This window comes from Pipistrellus hanaki (genome assembly GCF_964339955.1).
Source record: "Pipistrellus hanaki genome assembly, chromosome: 3".
NCBI lineage: Eukaryota > Metazoa > Chordata > Mammalia > Chiroptera > Vespertilionidae > Pipistrellus > Pipistrellus hanaki.
In genome coordinates, this window is record NC_140505.1 from 6587109 (window position 1) to 6610512 (window position 23404).

The window sequence follows — 23404 nt, forward strand, 5'->3', positions numbered from 1 at the left end:
ATTTCTAGAAGTTGAATTATTTCAAAGGGAATGTATGCATTTTAAATTTTGGTAGATTGCCAAACCAACGATTTTCCTTTTAAAACTTTCTTACCCAAAATAATTTACATTCATTGTAGGAAATAGAAAATACATAAAAATCAAAAGAGGGAAAATCATCCTCAGTTACATATAGCATATAGCTGATGTAAATGTTTTGGTATACATATATATATATATACCAAAACACACAATACACACATACATATACACATACCACGTACACATTTTGTAAGCTTTTATTCCTATCAGAAATATTTTCAATAACACATATCACAAATTGCTCTCCACTTCAGGTTATGAGAGCACCTGCTACCCTACATTTTTGCTTTTAATCTTTACCAACCTACTATGCAAAATGGTATTTTAGTTGTTTTAATTTACATTAATTTATTAATGAAGTTTAATTTTTTTTCAGATTTAATAGACTGCCTATAACTGTCCACTTTTTTTCTATGTGGTCTTCTAGACTTTTTATTGGTTGGTTCCCCACCCCCCATCTATTAGCCTTGTCCTTGAGTGTTATGGTTAGAATAAAAGTTACCCAATATAAGCTAAGTAAGTGCTTGGAAATGTAGTCTCATTCTTGGTCTCTAGAAGCTGGACTAAATAGCTGGTAGCCAGAGTCTGATAAATTTTTAAAAAATAAACTGCCTCTAAGAGGAAAAATATCATCCTTGTTTTACCTGGAATATTATTTTGAAGAAGTGTATGGTTTCAGTGGGTCTGCTTATCTAGTAAAACCTCAGAAATGCCAGGTGGAAGTACAGTTGGTGTACAGCATTACCCCTGCTGTATAAATTGTTTCCATTTTAAACTTTGTCATTTGGGGCTTCTGTAACCACAGACCAGGGGGCTTCTAAACAGCAGACATTACTGCTCGGTTTTGGAGGCTGGGAAATCTCAAAGTGCTGCCTGATGAGGGCCAGCTTCCCGGTCAGAGATGCAGCTGTTATGTGGCACCTGTGTCTACGTCCCACGTGGCACAAGGGAGCGTTCTCAGGGTCTCTTAATAAGGGCACTAATCAAGTCCCGAAGGCCTCGCTTCTAAATACCATCATGTGGGTGCTAGGGTATAACAGCCCATTTTAACAAATCTCTTGAAAGGAGGCTGCAAGCATCGAACCCTTCATCTATTAATATTTAAGCTTGTAGCTGGAGAATAAAGGCATTTTATTAAATTCAGAAATTTAATGTTGATACAATACTGTATTCTGATATACAATCCAGTCACATTTTGACAGTCGCCTGCCAGTCACATTTTGACAGTCGCCTGAACTTTTTTTAAATAGACAAATAAGTCTGTTCAGACAGCAGCTCTACTTTCAATGTGCCGTCAGCTGGGCTACCACTTAACATCCGCCTACCCCTGCTCTCATCTGCCTGTTTCAGTGAATAGGAGGTACCGCAGGCATTTCCAGGGTTTGGGCAACGGTGACAGCAATATTTGAACCAATGAGTTCACTCTCAAGGTGACGGTTTCAGAGACAACACCACGTAGCATATCTGCTTGAATATCTGCTGTACTGGCCTTATACCTTAATCCAACAGTTTGCTCCATGAAATCATCACATATTCTGCATTAAGACAGTGCTTTCTCCTCTCCCTTTGGAACTAAAGGAAGAAGAGTTCACAACACACGAAACCATGGACGAGGGGACCCAGGTCCCGCATGTGCCATCCTCTAGTGCATCGTCAGGTGTGTGCTCTGACCCTGACTGGGACAGTGACCTCGACGATACTTATTTCCTGGAAGCGACTGAAGATGCTGAGTTAGCAGAAGCTGCAGAGAACAGTCTTCCCAGTTATAATGGTGGAGTGGATGAAATTCCTGACGAAGTAATTGTGGAAGTATTACAGAATAGCTAATTAGCTACGGACACTTATAACCAGGTTGTAATTTGCCTCAAGACATTAAATTACAGTAACTTGTTAAATCTGTTTACATCAACTAAGTTTTATCACTTTGCATTCCAATTCTTGATTTTTATTGAAAATTAGACTCACTGTACTTAAATTCAGTAGAAATCTCTTACTGATTAACCAGAATTAGTTTGTATGCACATCAGCTTAAGTTTGTGTATGTATAGGTTAAAAGTCTTTATGGTACTGGGATTTAGTGTCAACATTTTAACTTATCACTCAGGACACTAACCTGGCAAGTGAATTATGTCCAGTCAGACTGGTGACACGGCCACACACCAGCCTGAACAACTAGACACGTTCACTTTCTGACATGTGTCCAGAGTGTGGCTGCAACAAGGATGAGCTTTGGAAGGCAGCAGGGGTGTGGGACTCATCGTTAGCCAGGCAGGCACGTTTTAGCAGACAGGTCTCATTTCTGGTCAAGGAGTTTCTCCAATTGATGGTTGATATTTTGCAGGTGGCTCTCAGCTCCTAAAAGAGTTCTTTCTTTGAATAACAGCGCTGGAAGGCTGGATGAGTCATACTGTTGAAGGAAAAATAATTTAACAAATACTAATCACTATTTCTTCCACATAGCTTAAATGCTGATTTTATTAGAGCTAGCCATTAACTCCTTCTCCTCTTTTGAGGTAGAATTGTTAATTTTGTTTTAACCCATTTTCTTAGGACATAATTGATAAACAGGTTTCAAGGGAACTGTTCTGTAAGGTTTGAGTTGTTCAAAGAACTGTGGCATTTGAATTATGGAAACAAGTCGCTAGATCTCATCCTGTGGTAAACCTCCAACTCCAAGTGACAAACTTTGGACTAGTTTGGTACTGTCACAGGAGAAAATATATAAGAACGTCCTGTTTCCAGTTCTCTAACCTATAAATAAACCTTAGGTTCCGGAGAATTAACTTTTAGACAGTGACACTAGCTAAAATTGAGCCTGGCTGGGTGGCTTAATTGCTAGAAGCTTCGTTCCATACACCAAAAGGTTGCAGGTTCAATCTCTGGTTGGGGCACATAAGGGAGGGAGTTGATTGATGTCTCTCTCTCCCTTTCTCTCTAAAAATCAATGACTATATTCTCAATGAGAATGTTAAAAAAAGAAACACCTTAAAATTGGATTTAGAAGTGAAGAATAAAATATGATCATCAGCTATATGTATATCATAAATATAAATTTTCTTTCTGAAACTTAAACATTTCTATTAATATGAGCTGGTTCTCATAACAGCAAAATCTGCAGCAAAAATCCAGAAGCAACTATAAAGTTTATTAAAACAATATCACACTTCCTCCTTTCTGTGTTTTTCAATATTATACCTAGGCTTTTATGAGATAATGACTTGTTTTTTCAGATAAACATACTACAAACATAGGCCTGTCTTTAAAACATGTCTGGGTGATCTTACAATGATAATTATAATAAAGCCTAGTTGTTCATTTGAAATTTGTACAAACAGGTTACTTCCCTGAATGGGATTTGGTTCTCAGAAATGTAAATCTATCTATCTATCTATCTATCTATCTATCTATCTATCTATCTATATAAACCTAATATGCAAAGTGTCCCCTTGGGAGTTTGATCGCTTTTTATGATATGCGCCGACCACCAGGGGGCAGGGCGATGTGGAATGAAGGTAGGTCCTGGCCAGCACTGCAGCTCTAAGAACCCTACCCATGCATGAATTTTGTGCACTGGGCCTCTAGTGCCTTTATAAAATAGGTGTTTCAGGAGTCTTCTCTACTCCTCTAGCCTTAATTCCTAAAGCAGCAATGAACGAACACATTTTCAAGGATGTAGAGTGATGCTGTTCTGAGTAGACTGGTATGCTGCATCTACATTTCTTTCTCAAGTTCTCAGATTCTGGTACTCTGCTTCTGAAGCACAGTGGAAAGTAAACACTGAACTTACCGTTTCCTTTACATTTGGTTGTCTCTCCTGAATGTCGGAATAATCTTGATGAAGTTGCTTTAAATTAGATAAGAAACACGCTGAATTCTTCAGAGAAGATTTTCTCTCCTTAAGTTCATCGTATTGTGTTTGCAGTTGTTTCAGCTGTGGTTCTAAACTAAAGCGAGAAAAGAAAAAAACACACAGCTCAGGCTCCTAATGCCTCCCGAAGCTGCTCCTATTGTTGCAGCCACACTCCGGACACGTGAGAAAGGAAACGTGTCTAGTTGTTCAGGCTGGTGTGTGGCCGTGTCACCAGTCTGACTGGACAGTAGTTTGAGAGGACATAATTGCTTTGCCAGGTTAGTGTACTGACCGGTTAGAAAAAACGGGAGCTGGACTGGATAGTTTAAGGCATCTTTGGCTCTGAAATTAGGAATGTAAGGAAGATTCTAGATTTTCTATTTAAACTGAAATACGATACGCAGAGAAGTCCACAGAAGAGGATGCCCTATATCAGTGGTTGCCAACTGGTGGTTGCGGATCACTGGTGGTCCGTGAGGCCCAAAAGGTTGGCGACCGCTGCCCTATATAGCCGAAAACTCATTTTTAGGGTCTCGGGAACTATGGGATTAAAAGCCTCAGGCAGGAATAGACGGGCAAAAGCATGGACAGAAAGTCTTCTTTTTGCCCTTTCTATCAAAACCTTGTCCATTCCAAGGTCCATAAAAACAAAGGGGGTGGGGGTGGGGAACCCCAGTGCCTAGATGAACTGCGCGGCCTTGGGAAGCGGCTCTGCACGAGTGTCACCAGGTACATGCTGCGACGGTGACATTAACCGTGAACACCAGCACTTCCTGCCTGTTCGTTCGTTCGTTCATTCATTCAGTTCTCACAGCTCTGTGAGGTGCAGGTCTTACACTATTTACAAAGATGGCAGAGGCCTGGGAGGGTAGGTAACCTGCCCGAGGTTGCGAGCCCGTAGTGGCAGAGCCGGGACTCACACCCAGCAGTTTGGTTCTAGAGTCTCTGCAGCCGGAGCTGAGATCGGATGGCAGAGAGATCAGTGCCAGATTCTCCTTTGCTGAAAGCATCTCTGAGTCTGCAGCTCCCAGGCTCCAGGCAAACCGGGGATGTTGGCAGCCCAGCAGCAGCTTTCCTAACCCAGGACATGTCACAACCTTCCAGGTCAGTGCTCAGGCTTCTGATGTTCTCTTACCAAAGCAGTTCATCCTGGACTTCAACCAAACGCTGCCTTTTCTTTTCAATGTCTGAAATCGTCTAAGGAACAAAAATGCCTTTGTTAAATCAAGTTAATAAATATCTGAGTGCCACCAAGCACACTGTGGTACAGCGGAAATACAGTGGGAAACAAGACCCCATTCTTCCCATCAGGGAACTTTTCGGGAAAAGAGACGGTACATACAAACAGCATGTGATTACAACTTCTGACACGTGCTCTGAGGAAAGCGGGACAGGAAATGAACTCTCCTGACCCTCCACCCGTTCTCCCAGGCTGTCCGATCACCCGGACGTGGGACAGCTCTCCCCTCTACAGGCTTTGTTTTTCACATCACAAAAGGGCAAACATGCATCTCCCCACACCCACTGGGCTTCACAGCCATGTCCCTCCCTTAGCGTGCACCGACAGTCCTCAACCACAGGAGCAGATAAAAGCCTGACTAAAAAGATAAAAATCTTACACAAAAAAGGTCATAAAACCCAGGCAAGTCCACTCGCTACCTGAGTTTCTAATCACAAGTGATTTACCTTAGCATTCTTCCTCCTCAGAGTTTTCAACATCTGGACTTCCGCAAGCTACACGAAACAAAATACTGCGTGACTTTTCCATAATTAAATGTTTGTCAGTTTACAATATAATCACATTTACTTTAACATGTGAAATACTGCTAATTCTAATTACTGCTAATTCTTTCCCACACTGCCAGCAAATGCAGCCCTTCCACAGTATCTGTCCGCTGCCTCGGGACTAGTAAAAAAGATTTAGGCCAAAAAAATGTGGCAGTGAACTTACCATTTTGATGAGTTCTTCTTTCATACTAGAATGAAATTTGCCGACTGCTTCCTTGCAAATTTTAGATTCTATTTTTTGTCTGTAACAGATTTTTCTTTAAAAAAGAGATCAAACTAGGTATCAAAAAAAGGATTGTGAAAGTGTGTTTCATTTGCTTATCACATCAACACAATTTTACAAACAGCATTTTATATCTATGTAGGATGGCATGATCAGTCCTTCTCAGGCTTAAAAATACTGGAAAAGGCCCTAACTGGTTAGAGCCATCAGTGGATAGAGCGTCGGCCTGCGGACTGAAGAGTCCCAGGTTCGATTCCCGTCGAGGGTTTGTACCTTGGTTGCGGGCACATCCCCAGTAGGAGGTGTGCAGGAGGCAGCTAATCGGTGTTCCTAACTCTCTATCCCTCTCCCTTCCTCTCTGTAAAAAGTCAAATTACATTTTAAAAAATACTGGAAATGTCTCAACAAAAAAAAAAAGAACAGGAAATATTTCCCCCTAAACCCTCGGGTATGGATGTGGTCAGCTACACAATTTACGACGACTGAAATTTCTTTTGAGAGCCAAATTTTTTAAACTTAAACTATACAGCAGGTACATTGTTATTAACTTAATTAGGGTGCTCCTAAGCTGGCCTTTGCTAAAAACTCAAGGGGCCAAAGAGCCCCATTTGCCGACCACTGGCCTGGGCACACAGGACACTGTCAAGTGTCCCTGTAATTCTTCAGAAGCGACGAGTGCACAGAGCAGGCCAGCATCTTTCATACAGATCTTTGTATCCAAGCTCTCATGAAATGCGTGTTAACAAGAACTTCCAGTGACATCAGAGACAGTGAAAGAGGAAGCCCAGGCCTCATTCCCCACAGGGAAACCAGCTCTATCAGGCCGCACAGCCTTTATGCGCATTCCCCAAACCACTAAAGTCCCTCTGTGCCTGGCAAGTTCAAGAACAGCACACAGAAACACTTTAAATAATGACAGGTAACCACACAGGGGACTTCAACCCTGACCGTCGGACCTGAGAAACCTTTACAGACACGCCACCCAAAAGCAGCAGAGTACGCATTCTGTGGCGCACACAGAACATGCCCGTGACATACCACACGTGACACACACGTGACATACCACACGTGACATACCACACATGAGGAGACAAAATAAGCCACCAGTTTAAGATTAAATCATACCAAGTATTTTTTATTCCATACCAGTGGAATAAAACTAGAAATCATTAGCAAAAGGAAAACTGGAAAATTAAAAAAATATATAAAAATTAAACAACACAGTCTTGAACAATTAATGGGTCAAAGAAATACCAACGGGAAGTAGAAAATATCTTGATACAGCCACAGCCAGTTTGGTTCAGTGGAGAGGGCGTTGGCTGGCAGACTGAAGGGTCCTGGGTTCGATTCCGGTCAAGGGCATGTATCTCAGTTGCATGCTTGTTCCCCGGCCTGGTGGGGGGGTGTGTGTGCAAGAGGCAACAAATCTATGTGTTTCTTTCACATCAATATTTCTCTCTGTGTCTTACTCCCACTCTCTCTAAAGATCAATGGGAAAATATCCTCAGGTGAGGTTTAACAACAACAACAAAAAAGCCTCACTATTTAAAAAATGGGTATCACCAGTCCAGGAGATTTGACAACATATTTGAAATAGACGGTTAATACAAAAATATAAATTAAAAAGGCACATATTGAGGTATAAACATACTACTCAATAATATGTTAAGTAATAATATGTTAAATAACAGGGTTAAAGAAAAATTATCAGGTCAGTGTAAAAATCTGTGAAACTGAATAATGAGAATACTACGTATTAAAGGCTGTAGGATAAGCAAAAGTGGTTTCAAGGGAAACGGGGTACATATATCACATCAACACTTACTTATACTCGGGGAGGATTTTCTCAAATGCTGACAAAACAACATCTAAGTCCATGATGTCACTGCTTTTCTTTCCTTTCAGACACCACATATGTGCACAGTCAGCCATGCCTAGAACATGGTAGTTATTTTGGGATGATGGAATTACAGATGATTTTATTTTTCTTATATAAATTTTCTAAAATAATGGTTTTTAATAACAAAAATATATAACTTTTCCTTTAAAAAAACTGAAATAAATAGAAAATGCTTTATTTTCTCTGAAACATTTTTCAATAAGCTTTTTGGGTGAATAAAAATGATGCAAAATAAATGGATGAGTCTGAGAAAAGTTATGCTATCAATAAATGAAGGAAGTCTTATAGAAAAAAATCACATACTAAATTATGTCTGAAGTGAGTATGAAAATGGATCAATGGATAGCTGACCAAGCAAAAAGAATAAATTTTAGTAGAAAAATCTAGGTGGTGAGCATATGAATATATATTGTAAAATATTTCACCTCTGCTGTTTGTTGAAAATTTTCATGATAGATGCTGGGGGGGAAAGTTATTCCAAAGGCACATGTTTTTCACTACTATAAGGAATTCAGGATTTTTAATGAAATTACTGAGTAGCTGTCAAACATAACCCACTCTTTGTACCTGAGTCCAGAGCTTCGCTTCTTGATTTCTTTCTTTTGCCATGAAATGCCTTCTTTTTCTGAGTTTTCTACAAAAATAACACAGCAAAGAATTCTACTTAAGAAAAGGTGTTTTTTTTTTGTAGGGGGGAGGAGTGGGGGAAGCGAATATGAGTATAAGATTTATTTGAGCCTAACTGGTTTGGCTCAGTGGATAGAGCATCGGCCTGAGGACAGCAGGATCCCAGGTTCGATTCTAGTCAAGCGCATGTACCTTGATTGCAGGCACATCCCCAGTGGGGAGTGTGCAAGAGGCAGCTGATTGATGTTTCCCTCTCATTGATTTTTTTTTTTTTAATAATTTTTTAATGGGGGAGGGGAGGGATATGTTTTATTTTTTTATTTTATTATTATTTTTAATATTTTATTGATTTTGTACAGAGAGGAAGGAAGAGAGATAGAGAGTTAGAAACATCGATGAGAGAGAGTCATCGATCAACTGCCTCTTGCACAACCTCTACTGGAGATATGCCCGCAACCAAGGTACATGCCCTTGATCGGAATCGAACCCGGGACACCTTTCAGTCCCCAAGCCGACGCTCTATCCACTGAGCCAAACCGGCCTCGGCTCATTGATGTTTCTATCTCTGTATACCTCTCCCTTTCTCCCTGTAAAAAATTAATAAAATATATTAAAAAAAAAAAAAATTTGAGACAAGCTCATGACAATTGCTGGGAAGCAAGTTCATAAATGCTGTTTTCTTTTTCTTAAGAGGATTAAGACAGTATTATCAAACACTGTCAGTTACTATTATAGCCATAATTCTTATTTACTTCTAAGTTAATATTAGTGAATTATATAAATTATCTAAATTGATACAAGGAAACACGGAAAGAAATGAAGCTGTCTCCCTCAAACCCCCAAAAACAATCTTCCAGCTGGTGTTTAACAATGGCTGCTTTGGAGGAAGTTGAACTTTTATTATTTAAGATAACTCGTGGAATCAACTGCTTCCAGGTTATGATGGAGTAACAGCTTTGCCATAAACAACTATACAATGGGGGCGGGGTTAGCAATTTATCTAGGCACTGGACACTGGGCAAAAAAGCCCCCAGAAACTCAGAAAGTGAACCAAAAAGCACATAACTAAAGGAAAAGGTGCTTGGCTGGTGTTTTAGTTTCTGTGGCGGCTATAATAAATTACCACAACTTAAGTGCCTTATTCTCCAGCAGTTCCAAAATCAATTTCAGTGGGCCAAAACCAAGGTGCTGGCAACGGCACATTGAGAGCTTAATCAAAAGATATTACATGTCTCCAGTTTCTTGGGATATATTCCTAGAAGTGGGGTCACTGGGTCAAATGGGAGTTCCATTTTTAATTTTTGAGGAAACTCCATACTGTTCTCCACAGTGGCTGCACCAGTCTGCATTCCCACCAGCAGTGCACGAGGGTTCCTTTTTCTCCGCATCCTCGCCAGCACTTGTCATTTGTTGATGATAGCCATTCTGACAGGTGTGAGACGGTACCGCATTGTCATTTTGATTTGCATCTCTCGGATACCGACAGCAATCAGAAAGGATATATGCACCCCTATGTTCATAGCAGCACAATTCACCACAGCTAAGATTTGGAAACAGCCTAAGTGCCCATCAGCAGATGAGTGGATTAAAAAAAACTGTGGTACATCTACACAATGGAATACTATGCTGCTATAAAAAAGAAGAAACTTCTTTACCATTTGCAACAGCATGGATGGAACTGGAGAGTATTATGCTAAGGGAAATAAGCCAGTCAGAGAAAGATAAATATCACATGATCTCACTCATTTGTGGAATATAATGAATAAAATAAACTAATGAACAAAAACAGATCCAGCCGAAACCGGTTTGGCTCAGTGGTAGAGCGTCGGTCTGTGGACTGAAAGGTCCCAGGTTCGATTCCAGTCAAGGGCACATCCCCAGTAGGGGGTGTGCAAGAGGTAGCTGGTCGATGTTTCTCTCTCATTGACGTTTCTAGCTCTCTATCTCTCTCCCTTCCTCTCTGTACAAAATCAATAAAATATATTAAAAACAAAACAAAAAAAACAGATCCAGAAATAGAGAAGCATCAATCAGACCATCAAACCTCCGAGGGAAGGTAGGGGTAAGGGGTAGAGATCAACCAAAGGACTTGTATGCATGCATATAAGCCTAACCAATGGACTCAGACACTAGGGGGTGAGGGTATGAATGGGGGGGGGGGCACTATGGGAGGATAAGGACACATATGTAATACTTTGATCAATAAAGAAAAAAAAAGATATTACATGTCAAAAATCTTAAAAGAGAACACATGTCCCAGAAATCTTGTAGCAATTTTTTTAAATGATCTAGGGCGCACACAAAGGTTTAGCTACAAATTCATCAAAGCACTTAACAATGTTAAAAAGGTAACCAGTCACTAGAAAGAGACTGACTACACTGTGGCCTCCCATGAATACAATGGCATGCACTCATTAAAACAATATTCTAGAACACTGAATCACGAGAACATGGTCCCACTTAGAATGAGAGAAAATTAGTAACTGAAGGTCAAATCTGGATGATAGAATTGTAGGATATTTTATCTTCCTTTCTATAGCTTATAAATACTCTAAAATAAAAATAGTTTTATAATGAAATATATAAAAAGTCTCTCTTAAAAACTGGAGGAAAGAGAGAAATGTTTTATTTTCCTCCTCCACATTTTTTGTTGTTAATCCTCACCTGAGGATTTTTCCATTGATTTTTGGGGAGAGGGGAAGGGAGGGGGAGAGGGAGAGAAACAGAGATGTGAGAGAGGCACATCGATTGGTTGCCTCCCTGTACACACCCCACACACCCTGCCTGGACTCTATTCCAGCCAGGACCCTTCAGTCCTCAGGCTGATGCTCTATCCACTGAGCAACACCAGCTAGGACCCTCCGAAACATTTCCAGTCAACTTTTCTTTCTCGCCAAAAAAAATGGCAGGCACTCGTACCGGTCGACTTTCTGTTGCCAGGTCTCTTTCTCACAGAGGAGACGGCACCAGGAGGCCCTACCTTTTTAGAAGTGCCAAGTTCGGCTGGTTCCTCTGAAAGTTCTGAAGACGACGCAGCTTCAGGTCGTTGACTACCTGTTTTCTCTGCTGGTTTATCCCTTTCACTGCAGCTTTCCGACTCACTGATGGGCTTGAGTTTTCTTCCTCGCTATGCCAAGAAAACAGCATTACAGCTTTAGAAAAGACAAATGCTTATCGTTCTTATCGTAACAGTAGCCAACCATCAACCCACACTTCCCCTTTCTAAACTGCAAGATGGAACAGGGAGATGACATGATCGGGGGTAAGACAGGAAAGACCTCGAGGGAAGAAAGCTCCAAATACTCCCAGCACATCGGTCTGCCTTTGTAAGTCACAACCTAAACACATTACATGAACGTTAAAACTGACAAGGTACATGGAGATATGAGACCTCTGTCGTGGAAAACACTTCAGATATAAAAACATTTCACTTATTTAAAAAGGACCTTCTAGCCGAAACCGGTTTGGCTCAGTGGATAGAGTGTCGGCCTGCGGACTGAAAGGTCCTGAGTTCAGTCAAAGGCATGTACCTTGGTTGTGGGCACATCACCAGTAGGGGGTGTGCAAGAGGCAGCTGATCGATGATTCTCTCTCATCAATGTTTCTAACTCTCTGTCCCTCTCTCTTCCTCTCTGTAAAAAAATCAATAAAATATATTTTTTAAAAAAGGACCTTCTAAAACAATACTCTTACTCTATATTTTTATCTGCATCCAATCTAAACAGGATATGAACTATTTTATGGAACATTTCCCCTCTTGTCATCCAATCTAAGTAGGATATAAACTATCTTAAAAATTAAGGTAGAAAAGAGAGCACTGACATACCTTTTTTGCACTAATTTTTACAGACTCGTTTTCGCTTTCTTCAATTTCAGAAGTGTTCGAACTGCACCAAAGAATAAGCCATCAGTATCCTGCTCACATTTCATTTTCATTCACATGGTTTTTTTTTTAAAAAAAGTTTACTCTTTTTTTTAAAAATATATTTTATTGATTTTTCACAGAGAGGAAGAGAGAGGGACAGAGAGTTAGAAACGTCGATGAGAGAGAATCATCGACCAGCTGCCTCCCGCACACCCCCTACTGGGGATGTGCCCGCAACCAAGGTACATGCCCTTGACCGGAATCGAACCTGGGACCCTTCAGTCCGCAGACCGACGCTCTACCACTGAGCCAAACCGGTGCTGGCTTCATTCACGTGTTTTAAGTTGCTTGCCCAAAAAGAAGATAAGCTCCATTTAGTGAAACTTCCCGCCTGTCATGGGTGGGACGCCACCTTCCAATATGTACCTGTCATGTGCCACATCAGTTGTCCTTGGTAGACAAGGACTGTTGAGTGTCCATTACAGCGGCACCTTGTGGCCACATCTGAGAACTGCACCCTCCTCCAGGTTAGCGCGCCCAGGTCTAGCACTTGTATAGAAGCAAACCTGCGCACACCAGGCCCATCGTTGGGTGAGGTAAGCGGGACACTCCTTTGTCCTGAGAAAGGTAACTCTACACTTCGGGTGACAGATGAATTCTTTTGTTTTTTTAATTCAATTCAACACAACCAACATTTAACACCCATCCCAGTAAGCAGAGTACAGATAATAGAATTACTGTAAACATTCAGAGTCTTCCTTTAAAGGCTCCCGGTGTGGCAGGAAGACCAAAGATAATGCCAAGAGATGTCTTAGCAAGCGATGGCCAGAGCAGACGAGGAGAGATGGCTGGGGATGAGGAGAGACATCACAGCTCTGACACCTGAGTGGACTTTTTGAAAGTACTTTTCCAGGCTGAGCAATACAGGAAAGGGTACTCAAAGTGGCAGGAAAAGTCAATGGAAAGCATGGTGGTGAACAGCTGGCATGCTCACCGATGTGCTGTGACAGAGAAGGTGATGCCAGGGAAGAGATTAACAATGTGACGGGGAGGTGGCCACGCAGCCAGCGCGTGCTGCTCAGACCGCCCTCAGCTGGTCAACAGCCGGCAGCGGCAATGCCGTCAGGACCCACCTACACCTGCTCCTCTCCCCACCCTCACCCACCTGATGCCAACTCAGAGCGCCATGCCCTCCCGAGGGAACTGCCAGCAACTCTTGGTTAGTACCTCCTGCTCCCTCAGCTCCATGAAGACAGGATTATGCCCGTTTTGAGTTATTAATACAGAGCCTGGCATTTAGTCAGTGCTCAATAAATGCTTGCTGGAAAAATGCCAACATAAAAAGTTACCATTTGAAAGTTGCCAACCTGTTTTATTTATTTACCTGTATTTTCCGGCGTATAAAACGACCCACTAATTTTACAGTTAAAACATAGGTTTAGGCCTATATTCACTGTATAAGACTACCCCCCACTTCAAAGAAAAGACTTACTTTGCCGTCAAGATCTGCAGGTAATTTTTGTGCAATTTTGGTCTTTTGCCCCCAATTTTCGGTTGACTTTTTTTCATTTCAAAGTCGTCTTATACGCCTGAAAATACGGTACTTATTTTTAGGTCGATGCTCAACCACTGAACCACGGTCAGAGAATTTCTTACACGTGAGGATAAAGCTAACATTTCAGTGTATGCTTGTCCAATCTCTTTACACAAGCAATATATTCGTAAAAAATTAAAAAATGAGATAATACTGCAAAACGTTTTATCGTATGCCAGCCTGTTTTAAAAGCCAGAGAGGATGAACCGATCTTGAAACAATCGTGAGGTAGGTTGCATTGTTATCCCATTTTCCTAAGGAAAGAGCCTAAAGTTAATGTCTCAGGCAATGCCGGACCCAAGGCCAAGTACTTCCCAGCGGCAGAATAAGGATCTGAACCAGCCAAGGGGTTGAGGCACCGTCACCGTAACCAGGATACTAGAATAGGGAATGAATCCAAACGTTCACTGACTGCCTATCGCGTGTCAGAGTCACATTCTAGGCACCCGGAGCACAGCAGTGAACAGAAAGACATCCTGCTTCTTTAAAAAAGACCCTCCTATTGGGGAGACACAGACAATGAACAAATTTAAAAACGAACATAAAATATTGGTTGGGTAGAGATAATTCTATAAGACGACGACGTATCGGTGAAGAAAGGTGGTATTTTCTGAGTTTTACCCAAGTAGACCGCTGTGCTGACACGTGAGATCTACAGGGAAGCACAGGAGCCCCTGCACCTGCTCCTCTCCCACTGCTCACCCACCTGGTGCCAACTCAGGTGCACAGCCGTACAGGTGCACAGAGGAAGCGCAGTCAGGCACAGGGCCTGGCACACGCGAAGGCCTGAGGGGGTGCATGTGTGACATTTGAAGCTGACATGATCCTAAGTGCAACAGGCCAGCCACAGAGGGACAAATACTGCGTGACGTCACCCACATGAGGGACCCACAACAGGACAATCACAGAACCAAAGCCTGGGACGGCGGCTGCCAGGGGCTGGGACAGGAAGTGGCACAAAGTGACAGGTAAGTTCTAGAGATCTGGACAGTGCTGTACTTACAGTTAACCCACTGCACTGCACTCACAGATTTGTTAAAGGGCAGATCTCATGTGACGTGTTCTTAGGAAAGTAAGATTTTTTTTTTTTGGTATAGCAAAGGTGGAAACTCACTGAAGGCCAAGTACAGACTCCCACGTGGGGAGAGGGAAAGAATCTCACAGCACAGACTCCCAGCTCGGGAGGGGGAACGGGTCCCTAAAGTAAGATTTTAAAAAATATTTTTTTTAAAAAAAGAAGCCAAACAACGTTACTTCAATGCTATTTTCTTTCCAGAGATATAGACTCCCAAAAATGACACAAAGTTTCAAAATACTAAGTAAAAAAACAAACAAAAAAAAAAATTAAAAAAGAAAAAATATATTTTAATATCAGAAAGGAGGTCAAACCAACAGGTTATCCCAGAATGGAAAGATGGTTTAATACAGTAAATCTATTCATATTGGTCAATGAGTAAAAAACATTAAAAAACCCCACATAATTCCCCAGAGACATGGAAGCACGGAACAGACCGATGAATCTTGGGGGTGGGGGGTAAGGGACATCTTAAAGAGCTCGGCAATCCCACTGGCCATGAGTAAAGCACACGAGTGCAGGACACAGGCTCACCTTCCTTCTGCTGCTCCTCCCCGGGGGGCTGGAGGGATGAAGGAGCCGGAGTGCTCGGAGAGCTGGGCGTCCTCGGCGTAGATCGCAGTGCTGTGCAGAGGCGGCTCTGCAAAGGTCATCACAGCGCGGCGTTAGAATCTGCCTGGCAGGCTTAAGGTTGTTCCTTTACAACGGAGCACAGAGCGATTTTGTTTAAATGGCTAACAAAATCAATCACACCACCCACTTCCCAAATGTTTTTGATCTCACTCCTCAACAATGAAAAACGTAAACCATCTCAGACATAGACAGACATCAGATTAGCCGTCGGTTGGCATGTATCAGTGATCGCCGGTGTCACTGTGCTTCCTGACAGCGCCCAGCGAGAGGAAAGATGGCCGTCCACAGGACAGCGCCCAGCGAGAGGAAAGATGGCCACACACAGGACAGCGCCCAGCGAGAGGAAAGATGGCCGTCCACAGGACAGCGCTCAGAGAGGAAAGATGGCCACACACAGGACAGCGCCCAGCGAGAGGAAAGATGGCCATCCACAGGACAGCGCTCAGAGAGAGGAAAGATGGCCACACACAGGACAGCGCCCAGCGAGAGGAAAGATGGCCGTCCATAGGACAGCGCCCAGCGAGAGGAAAGATGGCCACACACAGGACAGCGCTCAGTGAGAGGAAAGATGGCCGTCCACAGGACAGCGCCCAGCGAGAGGCAAGATGGCCACACACAGGACAGCGCCCAGTGAGAGGAAAGATGGCCACACACAGGACAGCGCCCAGCGAGAGGAAAGATGGCCGTCCACAGGACAGCGCCCAGCGAGAGGAAAGATGGCCACTCACAGGACAGCGCCCAGCGAGAGGAAAGATGGCCGTCCACAGGACAGCGCCCAGCGAGAGGAAAGATGGCCGTCCACAGGACAGCGCCCAGCGAGAGGAAAGATGGCCGTCCACAGGACAGCGCCCAGCGAGAGGAAAGATGGCCGTCCACAGGACAGCGCCCAGCGAGAGGAAAGATGGCCGTCCACAGGACAGCGCCCAGCGAGAGGAAAGATGGCCGTCCACAGGACAGCGCCCAGCGAGAGGAAAGATGGCCGTCCACAGGACAGCACCCAGCGAGAGGAAAGATGGCCGTCCACAGGACAGCGCTCAGTGAGAGGAAAGATGGCCGTCCACAGGACAGCGCCCAGCGAGAGGAAAGATGGCCACCCACAGGACAGCGCCCAGCGAGAGGAAAGATGGCCACACACAGGACAGCGCTCAGCGAGAGGAAAGATGGCCGTCCACAGGACAGCGCTCAGCGAGAGGAAAGATGGCCACACACAGGACAGCGCTCAGCGAGAGGAAAGATGGCCGTCCACAGGACAGCGCCCAGCGAGAGGAAAGATGGCCACACACAGGACAGCGCTCAGCGAGAGGAAAGATGGCCGTCCACAGGACAGCGCCCAGCGAGAGGAAAGATGGCCACACACAGGACAGCGCTCAGCGAGAGGAAAGATGGCCGTCCACAGGACAGCGCCCAGCGAGAGGAAAGATGGCCGTCCACAGGACAGCGCTCAGTGAGAGGAAAGATGGCCGTCCACAGGACAGCGCCCAGCGAGAGGAAAGATGGCCACCCACAGGACAGCGCCCAGCGAGAGGAAAGATGGCCACACACAGGACAGCGCTCAGCGAGAGGAAAGATGGCCACACACAGGACAGCGCCCAGAGAGAGGAAAGATGGCCACACACAGGAAGCCGGACGTTCTCTCCTCCCGGATGGAGCCATGCTCACTGCACTGTCAGCTCCCAGGCCCAGTGCCCGCTCAGTATTCGTGACTGATGGCCCTCAGGAGGGACCCCAGTCCTGCCTCCCTCCCCTCCGCCCCCCACATTGCTACAGCCCTGAGCTGACATAAAAAGTGAACCCGAATGAGAAGACGGAAGCGGAGACCGAGTGGCCATGTGGAAAGGCACGGAGGGAGACACTGTGCTCAGGACAGAGGCTCCCAGGAGGGCGGGCGGGGCTCAGGGCAGGGGGCTCTGGGAAGAAGCTGGGGGCCGTGGGAGAGGAGCTGATGGCGGCAAGAGGATGCTGCTGACAGCCAAGCCGCCATTTCTTCATGCTCACATGTTAGCGTGACAGTGCAAATTTGCATGTCTTTTCAAACAGCTGCTTAAATAATGAACTTATCATCAACTGCACAATTTTCAAGTGAGCAATATAGTTTGTATTGGCCCCCACTAGGCAAAGGGATTTACTGCTGGGGATAACAAGGAAAAAAGGAGAAATAGATCAATCCTGAATCTCCCTATGGAACCAGCCATCCAAACTGGACTCTTAGAACGAACCACGAAAAGACAACCCCACGTTCTGTGCCATTTCTGGCCTCCGGAGGGGGCAGTGAGTGGACAGAGCTGTCCCTCTGGCTACACTGCTGGGCAGCCAGGCACCAGCCCGCTTCCCCCGCCAGGACAGGAAGCTCTCCCTGGCTCTGCAGCTGCCTCTGCCTCACTGTGTCTACGGGGAAAGCACCCCCTCGTCTCCCTAAACCCAAGTCCCTTTCAGACACTACACGGGGCTACCGGATACGCCTGGCTGAGCAGGTGCTGCTAGAAGGCCTCTACTTTGATAATGTCTAACAGAGTTCTTAGTTCCAATGTACTCAGAAGTGAGAAAAATTCACTCACATCACCAACACGGCACAGAACATTGTATTCATATGCAGACAACTGAGTTTTATATTTGAAGATATTTCTTTTTATGCTATTGCTTCAACTGTAGAGAGCGGTTATAAGGTTAAGCCTCTGACTGACCTGGTGGCAAAGTCGCAAACAAGTCCCAGCTTGGAGGGCACAGCCCTCTAAGCATAACTGAGCTTGATCTTGTGACTGCTCCCCAGATCTTTCCTGGGTAGCTAGTGGGCTGTGTGAGGGGCAGCAAGTGCTGCCAAAACAAGTGAAACTTATAAGAACATTATAAATTACTTTGTTTGCCCCTGACTATAAATAAAGCCTCAGCTTTGCAGTCTGGATCTGTTCTGTGGCCTCAGCCAGGCACAGAAGATCCGCCTGGACCCACTTTTTCTTTTTGTCTGTCTCTTCTCCATCCTCCGTCGTCCCTGCTCAGGCCACCGAACCCTTGGCTGTGCTGGCGTGACACATTCAACTACTTTGAAGTTTTTAGGATAAAGGCTTGCAATACTAACCAAAGGATTCATAAGGTTCTTCATCTTTCTCATTGTCGCTCATCCTGCCCATGCTCGAGATTCCAGAATTCTCAGAAAAATCATACACGTCAGTGGGCTGGTGGGGCGGGCCGGCTTTCTAAAAGGGAATGGAGTCGGTCACTGAATTGGCTTTACGAACAAGAACAGCACAAAACTGATGGACTTAGTAGCATCGCTGAGGCCTAAAGAAGCAGTTCTTCACGCTTCTGGGAAGGGGTGGGGGAGGAGGGAGACACACACAGGCTCCTCTGAGCACCTAAGGCGGGAACTGGCACCCTTCCCCATAAGAGACCAGAGGTGGTGACAGGAGGCTGGCCACGGGGCCCTGTGACAGTGACCACGCAGCCATCGGCGGTGAGAGCTGGGGCAGCGCAGGAGAGTGGGCGTGGCCGGCGGCCGTAAACCTCACTATCAGCCCTGACGTCTGAATTCACACCATTTTCACATGCCGTGGGCCATTTCCTGCTTTACTGCGACCGTTTGGAAATGTGAAAACCAGCAGGGGCCACGGTCCATGGGCTGTCAACTCCTGGTCTACAGAAAGTGACAAGCCTCGACCCAAAACACCCGCACGGGTCTGAAGGGTCATCAACAGCTCTGAGGATGCCCAGGATTAGAACTCCACATCGAAGCAGGGTCAGGGTTTGCAGTTCAATATACTATAATAAGCCCCATCAAGTTTGCTACCCAAAATCCCCACGAAAGACCCAACAGAGAAAATGAGAAAAACTTCCACAGTAGCTCTGGAAAACAGATGAGAAAATTCTGGAAGATATAAAGATGGAGTAAAGCTGACAAAACAAAAACCTGATCACTGACACCCTCCCTCCCCCCAAATTATTCAAGGGGTGCCTGGGATGGAATGCCGAGAAGAGGCAGATCCTCCATCCTGAGGCTAAGGGGCCCAGCGCACAGCTCCTCCCACAGGAGGGGAGGGCACTGGGACTCCAGCTAGGGGGCTGGGAGCAGGTGGCAGCGCACACTGGACTTCGGGGCAGAGAGCAGAGAGATCCATGCGAAGAACAAGCACCCAGGGCTGCTGCGAGTGGAGAGCCCAGGCACCCTGCAGGAGCACCCCTCTGTGGGGGCCTCGGGGCAGCAGGCAGGAGGCCACACAGGACAGCCAGCCAGCCAGCCAGGGCGGGACAGAGAGCAGAGAGGACTCCCTGAGCGGCAGCCTGAAAGCAGGCACCTTCCTATGGGTTAACGTGCATGGCCAATGCCAATGGACAACCCTGGGAAGTCATCTGAAACTGGCTCCAAGGGCGTGAACGCAAGGTCCCTGCCTTTATCTGACTTAGTCTAAGACCCTACCGGAAAGTAAAGCTATAATGAGGACTCAGTGGAACACGGTGAAACCATGCACAGTTTAAAACTGAAATACAGAGAGAAATGGCCACGAAGGAAAACAGCAACACACGGAAAGCTGTCTCCTTTTAAACAGCGCCAGTTATCCAAGTGAAAATAAAACCAAGCTGGGTCAGGGAGAAGACTCAAAGCGTTAACCATTTTCTCCGTTCCACTGGAAGCAGCGCAGGCAGAGGAAAACAGTCACCACAGCAGATGGCGGAGCTCTCCCGGGACCTCTCCGTGGCCGAGGGTCCCCCCACAGCCATCTGTACTGTCCGACACGAGGAAACCCACACGGAAATAGAAAAAGGTTACTTACATCTCCCGTGGAACGTGGTCTTCCCGCAGTGTTCTTGGAATCTCTCGCACTGTTAAACAGCAAAACACACACCAAAGTTAGGCAATGGTTTTAAAATCACCGGGAAAACACTGTAGAACTTGCAACTCTTTCCAAACATGTTCTTCCCAAACTCCACTTCTCACTCCTGGCATTCACAGCGTGCACACGATGGACTTCAGGTGATGACAACACCGATTTGGAAAGCAGAGCCCCCATCTCCCCGTCATTTTTAAAAAGGACATACGAGAGAGAATAAGACCGCGCCGGACACGGCGTGCTCACACCCCTTGGGTTATATATGAGCACGTGTGCGAACTGGCTGTGATGTTCCTGTTAATGGAAGTCAGCAACAAGCTGGAGAACTGGTTAAAGCTGTGGTTCTCAACCCCCAGCACCAGGCTCACCTGGAGGCTTGCTCACCAGGCGGCAGGGCCCCGCCCCACGGTGCCCGATCCCCAGTCTGGGATGGGTCTGAGATGTGCCTCTCTAACAAGCTCCCGGTGCTGCCACGCCTCTGGGCAAGGAGCCCCACCTGGAGAACCACTGCTTTAGCTGTTTTCAGACCCAAAGGGGACAGAGCAGGGGTCCACTTCGTGATATTTAACGATGTGGGGGTGCAGGTGAGTTGAGTGACTGACAGAAACAGGCCTAGAAACCAGATATGTAGCTTCTTAACCTACACTCTTTCCACTGCCTCTTGCCTTAACTGTGCTCCCCAAAAAGGTCGTTTCTTTCCTTCGGCAAAGGGGGGCGGGGGACAAGATTTCAAAAAAATGGAATCCCCAGGGATACTATATGTAACAGTCTTGCTGTAGGCACACCAGTGCATTTTGGGAGGAGGGATGAACAGATTTCGTGAGTCTCAAAGCGGAAAATAATGTTTACATATAAATACATAAATAAAATGGTGTATATGTAACATATAAGTAAAGACGTTATATAAAAAGCGGCAGCTTTGACGTCCCCTCCCCTACCCAACCCCGCCGGGATGTGGTTCAGCTTTAAGGTCCGTGGTTTGTGTTACAAAAACAAACAGCAAGGGCTTCGGAAAGAAGAATCCTGACCACTAGCCGGAGCACACGCCGCGAGAATGACAGGCCTGGCCGGGAGCAGGCACGCCGTGTTTGCGGGCCAGTTTGTTCTGAGTCCACTTTACACTCCCCCACCCAGGGTCACGCTGACGCCGGCCACCCTTCTTGCCTTAGCCCCACTGAAGGTCCACGGCTGACCCAATGGGGTGGGGGTCATTATTCCCATTTTACAGACGGGAACACCGAGGCCCGGAGCCACACGGAACAGCTAACGCGACGGCAGAGCCGCCAGGGGCACACACCGCGGGAGGAGAGAGGATAACACCGGCCTCGGGCCACGCTCCCAGGGGCCGCAGCACTTACCCCGCGCCTCGCCGGGCCCGCACCCGCCCCTCGGAGGCCATCCCGGCCGCCGCCGCTCTCCCGGCCCGCGGAGCCCGCGAACCTCCCGCCAACACCCTCGCCGCTCCGAGCAGCCAATCCGGGGAGAGCGCACGCGCACGCGCAGTACCACGCCCCTCCCCCAGCTTTATTTACCAGCGCCCCCCAGGGCCCCGCCCCGTCCTCGAGCGCGAGGGAAAATGCGGCCTGGCATCCAACAATCCGCGGATCTGGAGTCCACGTCTTACAACCGGCTGCTGACGGCCCCGACGCCGAAGATCTGCCGAGCTTTCCCTCCCACCCGCGCCTGCGCCAATTTTCGGGGCTCCGCGGCTCGGGAACCGGAAGCGGGAGGACCCCGGGCCGGAAAGTCAAAGGGCTCTGGCAAAGAGGCGGGTCCAAACCCTGGGCTGGAGTGCCGGCTGCTGGGCGCCTGCGCAGTTGTCTGGTGCAGAGTGGTGCAGAATGGGCTGGGTTTGACCAGGGCGTGAACTGGGGGTGTTTCTTTTTTCTTTTTTAAAATATATTTTATTGATTTCTTATAGGGAGGAAGGGAGAGAGATAAGAGAAACATCGATGAGAGAGAAACATCGATCAGCTGCCCCCCCTCCACCCCCCCCCAACCAAGGTACATGCCCTTGACCTGAACCGAACCGGGGATCTTTCCGTCCGCAGACTGATGCTCTATCCACTGAGCTAAACCGGTTTCGTCTGGGTGTGTTTCTTAATTTGTCCTTGGGAGGACCTTGCAAAACAGTGATGCTGGGCCCTCATCACACCATAGATAAAAATGAACTCAGAGTGGGCGCTAAAAGGATGGCGCTGTTAGGGGAAAGCCCAGGGCACAGCCCGGTGACAGGTGATTCAGCCAGGATTGCTTGGATGTGCGGGCCACGTCCGTATGGGATGATGGAGAGTCATGGCGGCGGGTGGCTGTGGAACTATGTGAGTGAAGGTGCAGAAGTACATCTAAATGTGGTTAAAATGCTAAAAGTGGTTAATGCTAAATGTTACGTTAGGTATATTTTTACGTTAGGTATATTTTGCCGGTGTAGAAAATGATGAACATCTTTCATGCATACAGAAGAATCTAACATGATGTAAATATAAAAAGAAGCGCCCATGTACTCACCACTGGGTTAGGAAATAAATCATTATCATTCCTCCCCAGGATAAATCTGATCACTCCCAGGCTTTTCTATCTATCAAGCTTATACCCCTAAATGATGTGTTAATTATTGAATGTTTCTAAACATTATATGAATACTTGGTGTGTATGCTACAAGTGCTCTTTCTTTAAAAAAATATTTTATTTTATTTTTTTACACAGAGGAATAGAGAGTTAGAAACATCAATCAGCTGCTTCCTGCACACCCCCTACTGGATATGTGCCTGCAACCAAGGTACATGCTCTTAACCGGAATCGAACCTGGGACCCTGAGTCTGCAGGCCAATGCTCTAGCCACTGAGCCAAACCAGTTTCTTGCTCAAAGCCATGATTTATCCACATTGCTGCACACGGCTGTAGTTTATTTTCACTCTTTGTAATGCATTACACAAATATACTACATT

The 23404-nt window shown here is 45.9% G+C and overlaps 2 protein-coding genes across 6 annotated transcripts in view; one reads left to right on the forward strand and one right to left on the reverse strand.

Annotated features, from left to right (window-relative positions):
• Window positions 1-1908, forward strand: part of PRIMPOL (primase and DNA directed polymerase) — a gene marked incomplete at its 3' end in the record, with an annotated part of 31618 nt that extends 29710 nt beyond the window's left edge. For all 4 annotated transcript variants that reach the window (XM_084879628.1, XM_084879630.1, XM_084879631.1 and 1 more), the window contains exon 13: window positions 1660-1908. In XM_084879628.1, the coding sequence (XP_084735754.1) occupies window positions 1660-1908 (249 nt within the window). The remainder of the gene's footprint in view (window positions 1-1659) is intronic.
• An 87-nt stretch (window positions 1909-1995) lies between these two features.
• On the reverse strand, window positions 1996-21930 carry CENPU (centromere protein U). Of its 2 annotated transcripts, none has more exons than XM_084879632.1 (13): window positions 21815-21929; window positions 20400-20448; window positions 18710-18827; window positions 15538-15643; window positions 12296-12356; window positions 11450-11596; window positions 8410-8476; window positions 7768-7876; window positions 5883-5961; window positions 5618-5665; window positions 5067-5128; window positions 3869-4025; window positions 1996-2488 (listed from the first exon to the last, which is right to left on the reverse strand). In XM_084879632.1, exons 1-13 carry the CDS (start codon window positions 21853-21855, stop codon window positions 2375-2377), a joined length of 1158 nt encoding a protein of 385 aa, XP_084735758.1. In that variant the 5' UTR covers window positions 21856-21929; the 3' UTR covers window positions 1996-2374. The 2 variants fall into 2 exon arrangements, with proteins under 2 accessions (XP_084735758.1, XP_084735759.1); XM_084879633.1 differs by lacking the exon at window positions 1996-2488 and adding an exon at window positions 3711-3826 and having other exon boundaries at window positions 21815-21930.
• Window positions 21931-23404: the final 1474 nt, after the last annotated feature.

Bases quoted from the DNA above. Each gene is read 5' to 3' on its own strand.
- CENPU (XM_084879632.1), bottom strand. From the start codon at position 21,855: ATGGCCTCCGAGGGGCGGGTGCGGGCCCGGCGAGGCGCGGG. The intron at 15,644-18,709 runs GTTAGTATTGCA...TGACCTTTGCAG, and splicing joins AGAACCTTATGAATCCTTTG to AGCCGCCTCTGCACAGCACT. The intron at 2,489-3,868 runs GTAAGTTCAGTG...TTCCTTCAACAG, and splicing joins AACCAAATGTAAAGGAAACG to TATGACTCATCCAGCCTTCC.